The 15,143-nt window shown below is 43.4% G+C and overlaps 1 protein-coding gene across 4 annotated transcripts in view; it reads right to left on the bottom strand.

The window, feature by feature from the left end:
- SLC9A8 (solute carrier family 9 member A8) overlaps positions 1–15,143 on the bottom strand; it is a 55,537-nt gene that overhangs the window by 15,875 nt on the left and 24,519 nt on the right. For all 4 annotated transcript variants that reach the window (XM_082226113.1, XM_082226111.1, XM_082226110.1 and 1 more), the window contains exons 4-9: positions 14,115–14,173; positions 10,444–10,527; positions 9,253–9,354; positions 3,987–4,021; positions 2,093–2,236; positions 1,153–1,291 (exon numbers count right to left, since the gene is read on the bottom strand). In XM_082226113.1, coding sequence (XP_082082239.1) covers positions 1,153–1,291; positions 2,093–2,236; positions 3,987–4,021; positions 9,253–9,354; positions 10,444–10,527; positions 14,115–14,173 — 563 coding nt within the window. The remainder of the gene's footprint in view (positions 1–1,152; positions 1,292–2,092; positions 2,237–3,986; positions 4,022–9,252; positions 9,355–10,443; positions 10,528–14,114; positions 14,174–15,143) is intronic.

The following is a 15,143-nucleotide window of genomic DNA, read 5'->3' as shown; positions in this document are numbered from 1 at the left end:
ATATATATATATATATATATATATATATATGCTTTCGTAGATTTTCACGGGTACAGGAATGTAGGTTTTGGTGTCTTCGGGTGTCTTCCCGTGTAAGAGCCCAGACACCCCGACTCTTACACGGGAAGACACCCGAAGACACCAAAACCTACATATATATATATATATATATATATATATATTACCTATTTCTTTATTTACATTAAAAATATACTCTGCCTTTGAAATATACATGCACTGCACTATTTTGAAATCGCCAGCTTGTTTTCCATTTTTTTCCTCCAGAAATCTTTTGAAGCTGCTTAACTGGTGTTGAATTACATACCACCTGCACTTCCCTGACTTTGCAAGATGAAGTCAGTTAGAGATGAAGTCAAGCACCATTAAAAACGCAAGACTATGTCAGCACAAAGGAGACACAATCTCTGCAACTCTAGATGTGGCTCTACTCGAGGGACTCTGGAGTTCAAGCCAGTATGTAAAGCCAATTCAGTTTTACATAAATCCTTAATGAATGAGAATGATGGCCCAACAAGCCGTATATACATTTGGGGCTGTGATGCACAATTAATCTTTCCCTTTCTCTTCCCCTCCCCCTTCACCCCCCCCCCAAGAGTTGAAGGACAACTTAATAAGCATTGAATCATATGAAGCTATAGTGGGAGGGGAGGAATTTCCCCAAATTGGGCAGAAGAATTTCCCCAAATTGGGCAGAAGTGGGGCAGAATCCCTAATCTGCTTATGGGATGTTTTATACATATGAAAACTGGAGCATATGCTAACAAAAATGACCCATTACTGAAAATGGAATTAATGCATTAGGACTAGCACAGCAAACAATCAGCATATTTATACCCCTCTATTAGTATGTGTGATGAGCTATTATACAGTAGCTTATGCCTTAATGAGAGCTGCATAGAAATGCAACGGTTTAATGTGATCCAAAATCACTGCCCACTGGCACTGCTACAATTAAAAACGAAATGGAAGAGAGGGAACAGAATGCCAACAAAAAGGCTTTTGTGGTTTTTGGGTTGTTGTTGTTTTTTAAAAAGATAATCTCCGTATGAAACATGACCGAGAGTCATTATTAAAATGGAAAGGCATTCTGCTTGATGCATCTGCTTTACTTTACCTAAAAGCGAAGGATATTACTGCAGAAATAAGGCCAGTCAGAGTTCCCAGCGCTGCGGAACCAAAGAACATCTTCAGAAAGTAACCCAAGGCCTGCAGAAAAGTTTGCCATCCGCTCACATCTGACGTATGTTCTCTTGTCAAGCCTTCTGCTGTGCTGGGAACAATTAAAAAAAAAAAAGGACAAGGAAAGAGGCTACATATTTGAATCTTATGACTTGCGAGCTCCGCACCATAAAAAAAACCCTCATCAACCTCTATTTCTTTGTTGAAACTGCTCTTAATATGCTTTTACTGTGATATAACAAGTAGAATGTCAAGAGGCATTAAATCAAGTGCTGATGCAACCCCCCCCCCAGGGGGAAACACAACTCTACTGAAAAAAACAACAATAATCTGGAAGTCTAGCTTCGCTTTTTGTGATGCTCTTAAGCAATGGTACAAAATAAGCCAGGAAGATGCCCGCTGCAACTAAATAGATGGGAATATGTCTAAGCAAAGAGGAGATGCACTTTTTAAGAATAAACCCACCAGCAGAAGGCCCGGACACACACACACTCACTCTCTCTCTCTCTCTCTCTCTTTCTGTGTGTGTGTGTGTGCTACAATGCTGCATAGATCCTGCCTCCTTGGAAAATATTATCTACAAAAAAAGAAGGTGCTCTTTCCTTTGATCAACAAGGCAGGTGAGAATGTGGGAGGGAAGCATTCTGTGTGTAAGCAGGGATCAAAGGAAAAAAGGCAGATCAGGACATTGGAGGTGAATAAAACTGGAAGGCTGAGACCCTTGGGATTATAAACAAAGCATCAGGTCATAAAGCTAAGTACACTTGGGGAATAGGGCTATTTCATATGTTATCTGGAGGCAAAGGGGGGGGGGGTGTCTGACAGCAAAATGCTGCAGCCAAAAATCACAACTCCCTGACAAGCAAAGAGGAACATTATGGCATGTACTTACTTTGTTAACACAATTGAGACAGCATCGTTGAGAATACTTTCCCCAAAGACCAACATGTTAAGCACAGGATCCACATTGAGAGCATTAAAGATAGCAATGGTAGCTACTGGGTCGACAGCGGAGATCAGGGAGCCAAAAGCAAAGCTGTACAAAAAGGAATAAACAAAAGTGTTAACATTGTTTTCAAACTATTTAACGCTACTGTACATGTAATAATAAGCATCGCTGAGCAGTCCTGGGAAGTATCAATGGATTAAAAAAAATAAATCAGTTTTAACAGGAGTGACTTTTCACACTGGAAGACAACAGCTACCAAAAACTAAGTGGCAATATCCTTTTCAAAATCCTTTTGATCAATCTGTTAAGTGAAATAAACTATTACCAGATCAAATGTGTGTGTCTGTGTGTCACTTTGAACTGATTCTCACCATGTTACTAATTCAAAATGAAGGTTGTGAGCATCCTGGAGCAACCCAGTCATATGGGTGGGGTACAAATAATAATAATAATAATAATAATAAGAAGAAGAAGAAGAAGAAGAAGAAGAAGAAGAAGAAGAAGAAGTTTTAAAGAACAGGGCACTGTTAACAAAGAAAGAAGCTGTTGGGAAAGTTCTGCTACCCATTAACTGGCCAGATCTGAGTGAAAACCGGCAGGCATTATCTCGCCAGTGATAATCATAAGCTGAGAAATCATTTACACCTGCTTTTCAGATTTCTCAGCAATTGCACTTCTGCTTTTGCAAGTACATATTTTTGATCAAACGTCCCTCATATTTAGCAGTAGTGGCTTGTACCCCCTGGGAGGGTAGGGCAGAAGGCAAGGACACCAGCAGCAGGTGCAGCCTGAGGCAATGGCAGGCATAGCCAACTAATTCTAGTTTTGTCTCCACCCTCCTCTTTGCTGAGATCTACAAGTGTAACACAGAGTTTAAGAAGGAAGAAGTCGATAGGCAGTCCTGCTTCTTGGATTGGTTGTAGGTATGAAGGCATGCAAGTGGGGGCTGGTTGATGTTGGGAATCAAGCCTTTATCAGGAGAAACTGGCCACTCTCCAGGCACCCGGCTTGATCTCCCATTGACCTCCCTGTCTGCATTCCCCGGCAGGATACAGGCTAGGTCGCGATAGGCGATCCTTCTCAGCGTGAGAAGAACACACCCCCTCTTTCCTGCCCCCCCCCCGGGCAGGGGAAAGAGAAAGACAGAAACGTATTTACATGCTTTTATTTCTGTCCTTGCAGCGTTACAGAGAAACACGTCTGCTCTCTTCAAACTCCAACAGCAGAGAGACAAACTCCTCCTGTACTTCCTGTACAGCTCATATTACACTCTGAGCTAATTCCGGTGCTTCGCACTGTGAATAGACTGTCCCTCTGTTTCCCACGGAACAGTCCCAACATTCCCATTATGTTTTGCTCCCAAGCTAGCAGCAGCTCGTGGCCGCATTGCTTCTATATCGTAACAGATCCCACTTTCCCTAAGGGAGCAATATTTGCAATGGTTACCCATGCCATTTTTCTTTAGACACAAAGCATCAGTATTAAGTGATGCTTAATAACAAGCCAACTGAAACGTCGTAATTAATACAGAACAGAGTGGTGCAGATGAAACTAAGGTGACTTCTTATCCACAATTAATAGACTGGAAGGGCTCGGTACAGAATTGTGTCCTCCTTCTCCCGCATCCCCTGCCCTCCCTGGCACAAATTTCCACATTAGCCATACCTGAGAACTGAATCAGCATGGAATGAGCTGTGGTTGCAGGTAGCTGGGTTCCCACCTTTCGAGGATCTGCTAACCACTCTTCAAATAAGTACCAATTTCATCAAGAGGTATCATTTTGGAGAATCTCTTGCCCAAAAAATAGATAATGACACAGATTCTGCCAAAAGCTTACCTGTCAGTCATGTTGAGCTTATAAATAACGTCAGCCTAGAGGGGGGAAAGCAACAAAAACAGAAAAAAGACTTTTAAAAAATCAACTTTTGTGCTTTTAAAAAACTTGTATTTTTGTGCCATGAAAGAAGCATGCGTCCTAGAAAATTCTGACAAATGAGAACACTTACAGTTGCAGCTCATACATCCTAATTAATTTATATACTGCCATAGTGTGAAAAGCAGATTCTGTAAAAGACTGAGAACACTGAAGACCAGATAACTATTTGGCATTACAGGTTATCAGAATCTTAATTTACTGTTCAGAGAAGCATAAGGAAGCAGCACAGCTTGCTACAGCAATTTTGTTTAAAAAATGAACCAAAACATGATCAGGTATAGTATGAGACAGTACAGTAATCCCACAACTTATGTGTCTATAGCTAAAATTGTCAAAACACACTGGGTTCAATAGCAGGTGGGATTGACAAAATCCCTTTTCCTGGACACCTGCCTCCTTTCCGTCCTCTGTTTAATTTTTAATTTTTTCCAATGCATACAAGTTAAAGGCTAATGAATGTGTCATGGGCTGGTTGAATTCAGAGGAATTGTGGGGGAAACCAGCTAGGGAATCCCCAAGGGAAGAAGACTCAGAGCCTGGGTGGTGGTGGTGGTGGGATGAAGACGAGTGGTCAGAGGGAGAAGAGGGAGAAGCCAGGGGGGAGGAGGTGCCGGAAGATGAAGAGGTAACAGGGCTTAGTGGACAGGAAGAGTGTGTGGCAGAGAGAAATCCAGAATCATAAGCTGAAGCAGGAGAAGAGGGAGGCCAAGATGTAGAGATGAGTCAGGCTAGTGTGGAAGCGTGGGGGTCTCTTCCTCTTCCTGTGATCAGCTCTGCTTCCCATTGATCCCCCAGGACCAGTAGAGGCATGAAGTGAGAAGAGCAAAGATAGGCATGCTGGCACAGTCTCAGAGTGCCTGGGGAAAGCCCTGGAGAGGAGGAGACTTAGGCAGCTGTGGGAAGATGGGGACCTTTAGTTTCTGCAACTGCTTCAGAAGAGCAAGGGACTTGCTGGGCTCATTAGACCTGGCACTGCTGTGTCGATCCTGTTTTTCTAATAAAGAGTTAACTTCACCTACTCTGTGTGATTTACAGCTGGTTCGCTTCTGGTAAAGTGTTATTTTGACACTTAGAGATGGGCTGGTGGAACATTTCCAACTCAAGAGTTATATTTCCTCTTGGCTAACCTTCTGAAGGTTGCATGCCTATGGTGGGAGGAGCCAGAGGCAAGAAATGGGTGGAGCAAAGGGCGTGACAGAAGTTAACCATGAAAGGGCCAGAGAGAGGGGGTGAGGAGCAGACAGGCAGACAAACCCTCCATCTAGGCAAACAGGGGAATTATGCCCCATTCAAGTACACATTATTGAGGTGGACACAGAGCAGGGCCAAGGGGGCCTGGCATGAGTCCTAAGGGCCGGATACAGAGGCCTGGAAGGATGCATTTGGTACCTGGGCCTGAGGTTTCCCATCCCTTCCCTAGAGTACATTGCACAAAATAAGAGGGCCACAGAAGGCTATATATTGCCATCATGCTTAACATAAAATAGAATAAAATGTAGTATGACATAGAATTATAGAACTGTAGTATTTGAAGGGACCCAAGGGTCATCTAGTCCAACCCCCTGCATTGCAGGAATGACAGCTAACATAAAATGCACAAGAGTGGGATGCTAACAGAAATTAATGGATCATAGAAGCCTATGGAGAATGAGGTGGTCAAGAGATGCTTTACTGAGGTGAATCAGAAGACCACAGAAGGACTGATCCCCTGCTGACTACAACAAATGATAAATTACAGGGTGCGAAAATGGGTGGTGGTGGTTTTCTTGGCACATTAGGAATCAAACTGGACAAGACATAAGAAATCTATTAATAGATATCCTGGTATTTCCTTAAAAGGGGAGGGGAGAAGCAGCTACTGAGGGTAGGAGGGAGATTAGGGTAATAGCACTGAGGGAAGGGGCTTAAGCCTTTTGTCTACACAATTTTCCTAAAATAAATCCTCTCTCCTGAAACTGCTATTTGCCCCATTGGGAAACATGTCTGGGTAAACGCAAGACTTAAACTTGGTATGGGACAATGAATGCGACAATGCTGTGATTGGTGAAGGGGCTCAAATGAGGAGACTAAGCTATCCACTTAGGTTACACAACACTTTTAATGAGGGATGGGGGAAGATCCGAATTAATTAAAATATATCTGCAAGGCAACATTAAAGAGCACATTAGCTTGCAGAAGCATGAGTCGTAAGCAGAACGAGCAAATTACTTGCTCATACTTTGCAATGTTCATAATATAAGCAAGCTCTTATACAAGAAACAGATCTGAAGGGCAAAAGCAAGGAAGATGTATGACCACTTGAAAAAGGCTGGTTCTCCTGCGACATTAAATCGTGGTTAACACTCCTTCTCCACTCCTACTGGGAAAGAAGCTGTGGTCTGGCTTTTGTTACCTGAAGCTTGTTTCACTCAAACTACGAGCACTAAGTGGCTTCCCTTGTGGTCTGTTTGGGATGAAACAAACCATGATCCTGTGTTCAGAAAAAAGAATAAGCCAGACCATGCAGAGGCAGATTTAGGGGAGCGCAAAACCTGTTCAGCTGCACTGGGTGCAAAGCCTCAGGGGCACCGCAACTATGAGCTAGATTGGAGCATGAGAGGAGAGGCAGAGGGAGCTGAATTTTGTACAGCTGGTTCTTCCTGCATAAGTGCATAACCTTGCATCAGTCCCAACTGAAATTTATTTTGTTAGCTTTGGCTTACAATTGTAAATTTATAGATATTTCATTGCAATGATTGGTTTTATTCAAGATGTAAAATACCACATTTTTATCTTTACGGTTGTAACAGTGTTTTATACATTGCCCTGGGTGCCTCAATGGCAGAAACGATATTATGATTATTATTTATTGGCAAACACAACATGAAAGTGATATGAAAAGTTGACTTACAATGGCTCCATTGCAAAGACTGCTGGACACATTGCAAAGTCTCTCTCTTTCTCCTCTGTGAACAATGGCCCTCTGGGATACCGTAGTCTAGGGCAGGGTTGACTTAACCATGATGCTAGGTAAGAATTCAGTCCCTGCTGCGGTGTAATTAATTACCAGGAGTTCCCCGGTGTGAAAAATTTGCTTTCTTTCCCCTTGCACTGGGATTTATTAAAAGTCTCTGCAGTTCAGAATACAGTAGCTGCTTAAAGTAGCATAAGGCAGAGGAGCAACAACTGGGTGGTATACAACATTAGTCATACTCAGACTCAGTGAAATCAATGGACTTAGGTCCATTGATTTCAGTGAGCCTACTCTGAGTATAACTATCATCAGTTATCACCAGCTGTTTGCTTCCTCATGTAAAATACCAACATGGTCAGCATGAAAAGCTGAATACAGTAGTACCTCGGGTTACAAACTTAATTCGTTCCAGAAGTCCATTCTTAACCCAAAGCGTTCTTAACCTGAGGCACGCATTCCCTACATAGGCCTCCTGTGGCCCTGGAAGTGGATTGCATTCGTATCCCGGGGCAAAGTTCGCAACCCGGGACACCTACTCCCAGGTTTGTTGAGTTCGTAACCCGAAGCGTTCGTAAGCAGGACTGTTCGTAACCCAAGGTACCACTGTACCTGTAATGTGTAAGATGGAGATGATAACTTGTTGAAGGTGCTTCTGATCAGTCAGTAGAGCATGAAACTCTTCATCTCAGGGTTGTGGGTTCGAGTCCCACATTGGGCAAAAGATTCCTGCATTACAGGGGGTTGGACTAGATGACCCTTGTGGTCCCTTCCAATTCTATAATCCTATAATTCTATGAATGCCCAGGTGGGGGGTGGGGTTCGAGAGGAAAAGGAAGGGAATATTCTAATATGCCATCAAGTTACTCTAAAATTTCTGTATACACACACCTATGAAATTTATCTTTTAAAAAAGTATTTTTTAAAAAAAGAATTTCCTCAGCACTTCTGGATATTTCTCCCTTGCTTTTTGCCCCTGGGGGAAGGTAGTTCTCTCGTTTCTGAATCCCTCATGTCATTCAGCTTGGCCCTATTCCTAGATCAACATCGCCAAAGGAATGTGGATTTCTGAAGGTTGCGTCTGACATTACACTGATCTGCCTGACAAATCAGCCAGAGTAACAGCCCAACCCCGCACCCCGAATGTCATCACAGCCAAACACTGTTGGAGGACGGATGGCGGCTAAAAGATTGAGGTTGAATCCTGACAAGACAGAAGTACTGTTTTTGGGGGACAGGGGGCGGGCGGGTGTGGGGGATTCCCTGGTCCTGAATGGGGTAACTGTGCCCCTGAAGGACCAGGTGCGCAGCCTGGGAGTCATTTTGGACTCACAGCTGTCCATGGAGGCACAGGTTAATTCTGTGTCCAGGGCAGCTGTCTACCAGCTCCACCTGGTACGCAGGCTGAGACCCTACCTGCCCGCGGACTGTCTCGCCAGAGTGGTGCATGCTCTAGTTATCTCCCGCTTGGACTACTGCAACGCGCTCTGCGTGGGGCTACCTTTGAAGGTGACCCGGAAACTGCAATTAATCCAGAATGCGGCAGCTAGACTGGTGACTGGGAGTGGCCGCCGGGACCACATAACACCGGTTCTGAGAGATCTGCATTGGCTCCCAGTACGTTTCCGAGCACAATTCAAAGTGTTGGTGCTGACCTTTAAAGCCCTAAATGGCCTCGGTCCAGTATACCTGAAGGAGCGTCTCCATCCCCATCGTTCAGCCCGGACACTGATATCCAGCACCGAGGGCCTTCTGGCGGTTCCCTCATTGCGAGAAGTAAGGTTACAGGGAACCAGGCAGAGGGCCTTCTTGGGAGTGGTGCCTGCCCTGTGGAACGCCCTCCCAGCAGATGTCAAAGCAATAAACAACTATTTTACTTTTAAAAGTCATCTGAAGGCAGCCCTCTTTAGGGAAGTTTTTAATGTTTGAAGCTGTACTGTTTTTAATATTCAGTTGGAAGCCGCCCAGAGTGGCTGGGGAAACTCAGCCAGATGGGCGGGGTATAAATAATAAATTATTATTATTATCATTATTATATGCTGACCCAAGTCTGCTTGCTAGTTGTGTGTCTGAGATGCCAATCTTTCCAGCGCCACAAAGTCTAGTGTCTTCAAGCATTTCTTTCCACAATCCTGTATGTGGGTCAAAGGACCCAGCCCTTAGCAGCGGCCCAATATTTCACACCACTACAAACAGCATGCACTCAGGCAACCTCACCTGACCCAAGAAGTAAATTCCTCCACCGACAATGAAGGCCGAAATTGCTGTCCCAATCACAGAAAACAGTGTGATGGAGCCGATGTTCTGAAAGAAGTTGCCCTAAAAACAGGTGGAGGGGAGGAACAAACAATAGTGAGTTTAGAGAGGACTTAAATCTGGGTGAGCAATCATCTGGGTTAAGATCCGGAACCTGGAAGCTGAGCCTCTGAACGCATGAAGTAATCATAAAGAAGAATGTATTGGAGAAGCACAGAATGTGTTTGCCCATGAGTAAGTAAACAGAGCTCAGCCATGCATGGCAAGATTAGCAGACAGGGCTTTCAGAACCAGGGGCGCTGACTTTTAGGAAGGCCTAGCATCTCATGTTCTTAGAAGCTAATTGCAAAGTGCAGACATTTTTTCATTCTATTAGAGCAAACAAAGAACCAAGTGCATTCACAACTGTTTGGTTTTAAAGCTGCTGGGGCACTTACATGCCCCACCCTGATGAGAGCAATCAGTGTGCAGAAACAAGGCTTTCTCCAAGATGAAATAGATCACTGGCTGGCGGGACAGATTGTTGCCACCCGCCTCGCCCAACAACCTGCCTGTGTAGCTGATGCAAGGAGGTGCAATCTTGGCGCTTCCCTTCCTCAGTTCAGTACTGATATGATTATTAAACGCATTTGAGCCAGATGAACCAAGACTAAGGTACTCTCTTTCCCCTACTTCAGGAAGCACGCTGGAATTCTGCCCTGCTGGAATCTTTCTTTAGTGGATCTAGTGGAATCTTGTGGACTGCAATGCTGGTATTGGGCATGGAGATAGTCAGGCCTTGCAACAAAGGACTGAACTAGAATGCTCTTTGGTTTTGACTTTTTTTGATCAAGGCATAAGTAATGAAGGCATGGTACTGAAAGATACAAGCCTCAAAATTAGGATCACCCAAGTTCTTCTCTTAAGGGCTGGTTCAAATTTGTATGAATGGCCCATCACATCATTGAGGTACCATGATGAGAAATTAACATTTTGTCTTTCCCAAGAGTTTCCAGCACTTTAGTAGCTAAGTGATGTGTGAGCCAACCCTCAGATTCACTTGACATAAAATGATGACATTTTAGTGAATGTCTCCTGTCCACTCCAAGGTAGCTGTAATCACAGCACTGCCCAAGACACAAACATATCTACAAAGGATCTACGATTTCTCACCTTGTGTAATGAATACCCAGATTCAAATATAATTGGTGGAAGTAAAAGAAGGAAAAACATATTTGGGCGAAACATTTCTTCTTCCTGTAAAATACAGTAGACAAAAAGATATATGAGAAGGAAATTTCAAAATTTGTAATTAAAAGGATAGCACATCTGGAACAAACAAACCCAACTCCAGCTTTTTTTAAGCGTCTACCAAAATGGGAATATTTTAAGAAACAAAGACACTAGGAAAGGAATTTTATATTAATCTGCCCCATTCCCCACCATGAAGAGGGCTTTAGGACAGCAAACATCCTCAGGATTACCTTTAAATTGCCTTTCATTCAATTACTGAAAAAAGGAAGCACAAATTGAATTGCTGCATCCAAATAAATAGTGAGGGAACGTGAGTCTACTGTTCCGCAAAAAACTACATTTCACTATAGGAAATACTGAAGCATTCTTATCTTTGGCTTTCAGAATCAGAAATGCAACCAGTAATAAGTGGAACTTTAATATGGATGTGGAACTGTGATGGGTTCTATCACTGATTGTCACAGATGCACGCTATCTACATTGACAAAGGTGGCTTCCATACTGGAAAGTCCTCCTTCCACAGTGTGGAGGCCACAACAGGTGCAGAAATTCCAGGCAGAGATGAGATACAGGAAATAACATTGTTCTTGTAGCTCAGCATCTGCACTGGTTCCTTATAGAAAGTAAGCATGTTTCAAAAGGCTTGCTTTGACCAAGAAGTCTTAAATGCCACGTTTTACAATCCACAGGTACCACCCCTTTCCTAAAGCCCAGTCATGACACCTACCATCAGCTGGGAATACTCTTAATGGCATTTTATTGGTGAACTATAATGGACTATAAAGCAGCATGGTCACTTCTTGGTCCAGAGCTAAGAGATTTCCCTTTCTCTGACAAACACTAAAGAAAGAGTGTACATTCTGACCCGTTAGATTATATCTGATCTTTACTGAGCATCTGTTTGTGGGGATATTATGTAACAATGAACGTTCATCCTGATTTGCTTGCAGGGTGTTCATATGTCTTCCCTTTCATCATCCATTCATCCCACACTGTTCAAAATTTCTCCATCACTTTCCTAACCGCAAAAAGTCGATTTCTTTTCTCAAGTGGATTTGTAGTGCTAGAGTGACAGAGTACTTTAATCCACTTTAATTGTTCCAGCTTTATGTGCCTGAACCACCACCCGCCACACAAAATAGCGGAGGCACCCTAAACAACTCTCTGAGGCTGCATGACCCAAGCAACAGATTCTTCATTCTTCATGGGCCATAGAGGTCAGTTAGTAGCAATAGATACTTCCCAGGCTGCTTCCCCTTTTTCTGCCCAAACCCACAAAGGGAAACAGCTATACATAAAACACACAATCTATAATGGTCCAGCACTGAAACCTCAAGTGTTTTCAGCGTTGGCTCACTAGCCCAAACAGGTAACCTTGGCACAGGTGGAGATCCCACCAGGGAGAAAGGCAATAGCAAAGGAACTAGTCAATAGAGAGGGGTCAAAAAGGAAGTCAAGAACAAGAGTCAGGTAGATACTCCATAGCTAAAATGAAGGACAAGATAGTGGCTCTAGGGCAGAGTGGGGAATCAGGGAGGGTGTAGTAAGATGTTTTGAAACTCAGAATTGTGGCTCCAGGTCAAATCCTCAAATACTAAGTTATTCAGTGATCCACAAAGCTACACAGGAAGGACTAACAGCTGCTTTTTCCTCCAAATATTGCAAATCTCTGATATTAATATAATTGATGGAGCTTAAAAGCTCACATATTGTTGGTGTTGGGGAAAAAGCTTAACTCAGACAAATTGGTTTTAAACAGTCATTTGCCACACTTTCTGTTTTTTAAATGCTGCAAGCTGACATCAGCAAAACCATTTTGTCAATTTCTCATGGCTTTCTCCTGCATTTTATATTTACAAGTACAACATTTGTACTGGCTGCAGATTTTTTAAGTGCTGACTTTTAAAGTCCGTCATTCCAATTGAATATCAGGCTTGTAAAGTGCTGATAACCCTTTTTTAAAAAAGAGCTGAACACATTTCGTGATTTGAAGTAGACCACATTTTTTATTATGATTCTTAAAAAAGAAATCTAAGCAACTAGGCATTTTTATATAACCATTACAGGTGGGATGGGGAATTGAATCAAATGGATGGAAAAGGGGGGTAGATAAAGAGATATAGTGATATAAAAAGTGTAGAGAGAATTATCTCATTGTCTAGACAGATTATTTCCTGTTTCACAGTGAAGAGCTATTTTGCACCAGGGCGGAAGTGAAAGTTGCCCATAAAAATAAACAGAGAAACCCAATACTTTAATATATCTGGGATTAAGGACCAGGGTGTCCATCCCCACCCTAATGTCAAAAGCTCTATTATAGCACCCACCTTTTGCAATGCCCACCCCCAGGTAATTCATGAGGGGGAGACAGTAATCGCCTTTAAACACCTCTTAATCCCTTCTCAAAACCATAAAAACTGGTGGCCATCCCCACATCCTGCGGCAAGCCAATTCCATAAAGTAATGACATCTGCCGCTACGATCCCCAGCACCTCCAGTTTAAAGGTCTTTCAAGGTAATAGGACCACAAAATATTTCTTGGGCGATTCTGGAGAGCTGCAGTTAGGCAAAGCGGACAACACTTCGATTAGCACTGATCTGTTTGTATGCAAACTTCCTTCCCTAGCTGTTTCTGAAACTAGACAAAAGCGGACTGGGTCAAAGCACTGTGTAACTGCAGCAGCCTGTAGTGGGGAAACGGAAGCCCAACAGATGCTCCCGAGATACAAAAAGTAGCAGTTAAAGGTATAAAAGAGCATAGGGCTGGTTGGGAGCAGGCAGTACTTAAAGCAGGGATGGGGAACGTTCAGCCCATGGACAAAACGTGGCCCGCCAAGGCAGTTTTCCCCAAACCATGCCCAGTTGCCCCACAACTTATGACTTATGTGGCACCATACATGATGTCATGCAAAGCCGTGGCTGTTGCACAGAGAGTTCAATCCTGCTTGGTTCAGATGCACCAGCCAGTCCCCGCTGGTGTGGCTGGTGTGCCCAAAACAGGTAGGGTTGAACCTAAGTGCATATGCCTTAAAGGAACATGCTGGACAGTTTTTAGCTACTGGATTTTATTTTTCATTCACTGATTCGGCTCGTTTTTAGCAGCATTTCCAGGTTGGCTAGAGATGAAGAGTGCCCAGTTAAGCTATGTCGGAACCGTAAGTGACAACTTGTGCAGCCTGCCTCCTATCCTCTCCTGCATCTGGGCAGGAGGGAGGGAGGGAGAGAGAGAGAGGAGACTGTTGAATAGCGGGAAGGAAAATGAGCTGCAACTAGAAAATTATTAGGAATGGGGCACACATCTCTCAGAGTGCTAACATCTGTGTGGCAGGGGTGAGGGTAGGTGCGGCAACTGTATTCCCCTTTCCGAGTCCCCTGGACTAGCCCAGTGCTTCTTAAATGGTGATGCCCCAGGCAGCTGCTGCTGCTACTGCTTCTTTTGTTGGGCTGGGATGACCAGTGCAAGATTCGTCCTGCTTCAGGGATACAAAGCAAGGAACCCTAAGTGGCACTTCTTTGGCTTGCTCAAATTAAGCGCAGCATAAAAGATATGGTAAAAAAACCCCAAGAAGTTTAAAATGTTGTCGGAGTACCTTCCAGTTGGCTAGCTTTTGAGCTTCTATAATTTTTATAAATGCTCCCATGAGGATACCTAAAAGGAGAAAGAGAGAAAAGCACAATGTGAAATGTGAAAATCAGAGTGAACTTGTTCAGGTGCTCAGTTTTGTGTGAACACAAAGATTTTTTGTGAACCCAAAGATTTAGAATGATGTCGCCTCACCTAAAGGACAATCCTGTGCACATCGCAACTATGACTCAGCCCACCCCAGCTCCAAAACACAATTCCACAATCCAGGCAATGATAATACATTTCATGCAAATACAGTTGTACCTTCGAAGTCAAACGGAATCCATTCCAGAAGTCTGTTTGACTTCCAAAGCGTTCAGAAACCAAAGAGCTGCTTCTGACTGGCTGCAGGAAGCTCCTGCAGCCAATCAGAAGCTGCAGAAGCCCCATTGGACGTTCGGCTTCCAGAAATAGTTTGCAAACCGAAACAGTCACTTCTGGGTTTGCGGCTTTCAGGAGCCAAAAGGATCAAGAACAAACTGTTTGAAAACATGACTATAATAGCAAAATATAAATGGCAGCATACTGACACCATGGGGTTATTAAGTCTGCACACATAGCTTATCATCGTCCATTTCATTTAGATACCTATTTAAACTGCTTATATTAATGTATAAACATGGTTCATAGACTATTATTGTTAACATCAGCTGCCGATGGATTTTTGTTGCTGTTGTTGTTTTCAATCGATGTCAGTACAGATTCAGTGAGCTTTGCTCATTCTCCTCCCCTTTCCACCCATTTTCCTTCTCCACCTATGTTTTTAGGCAGAGTACAAAATAGCCAGGGCTCCAGGAGATGCATAGCCTTACGGTATTCCCTGCCACCTCATATCCAGGAAATCCTTGCAACCCAGAAGGAAAAAAGGGAGGCTAAAAGGAGATCTCTTGGCCTCAGTTCCCCTATTACAAACTTGAAACAACCACCTGGTAGCCTAACTGCAGAAAACAACCTCCTGCTTCAAAACATTTAGTAGAAGGAGAAGTCATTGCTC

Source organism: Podarcis vaucheri (assembly GCF_965113315.1).
Source record: "Podarcis vaucheri genome assembly, chromosome: 6".
Classification (NCBI taxonomy): Eukaryota; Metazoa; Chordata; class Lepidosauria; order Squamata; family Lacertidae; genus Podarcis; species Podarcis vaucheri.
Note: the sequence above shows the minus strand (reverse complement) of the source record. Positions and strands in the feature narration are given on the sequence as shown.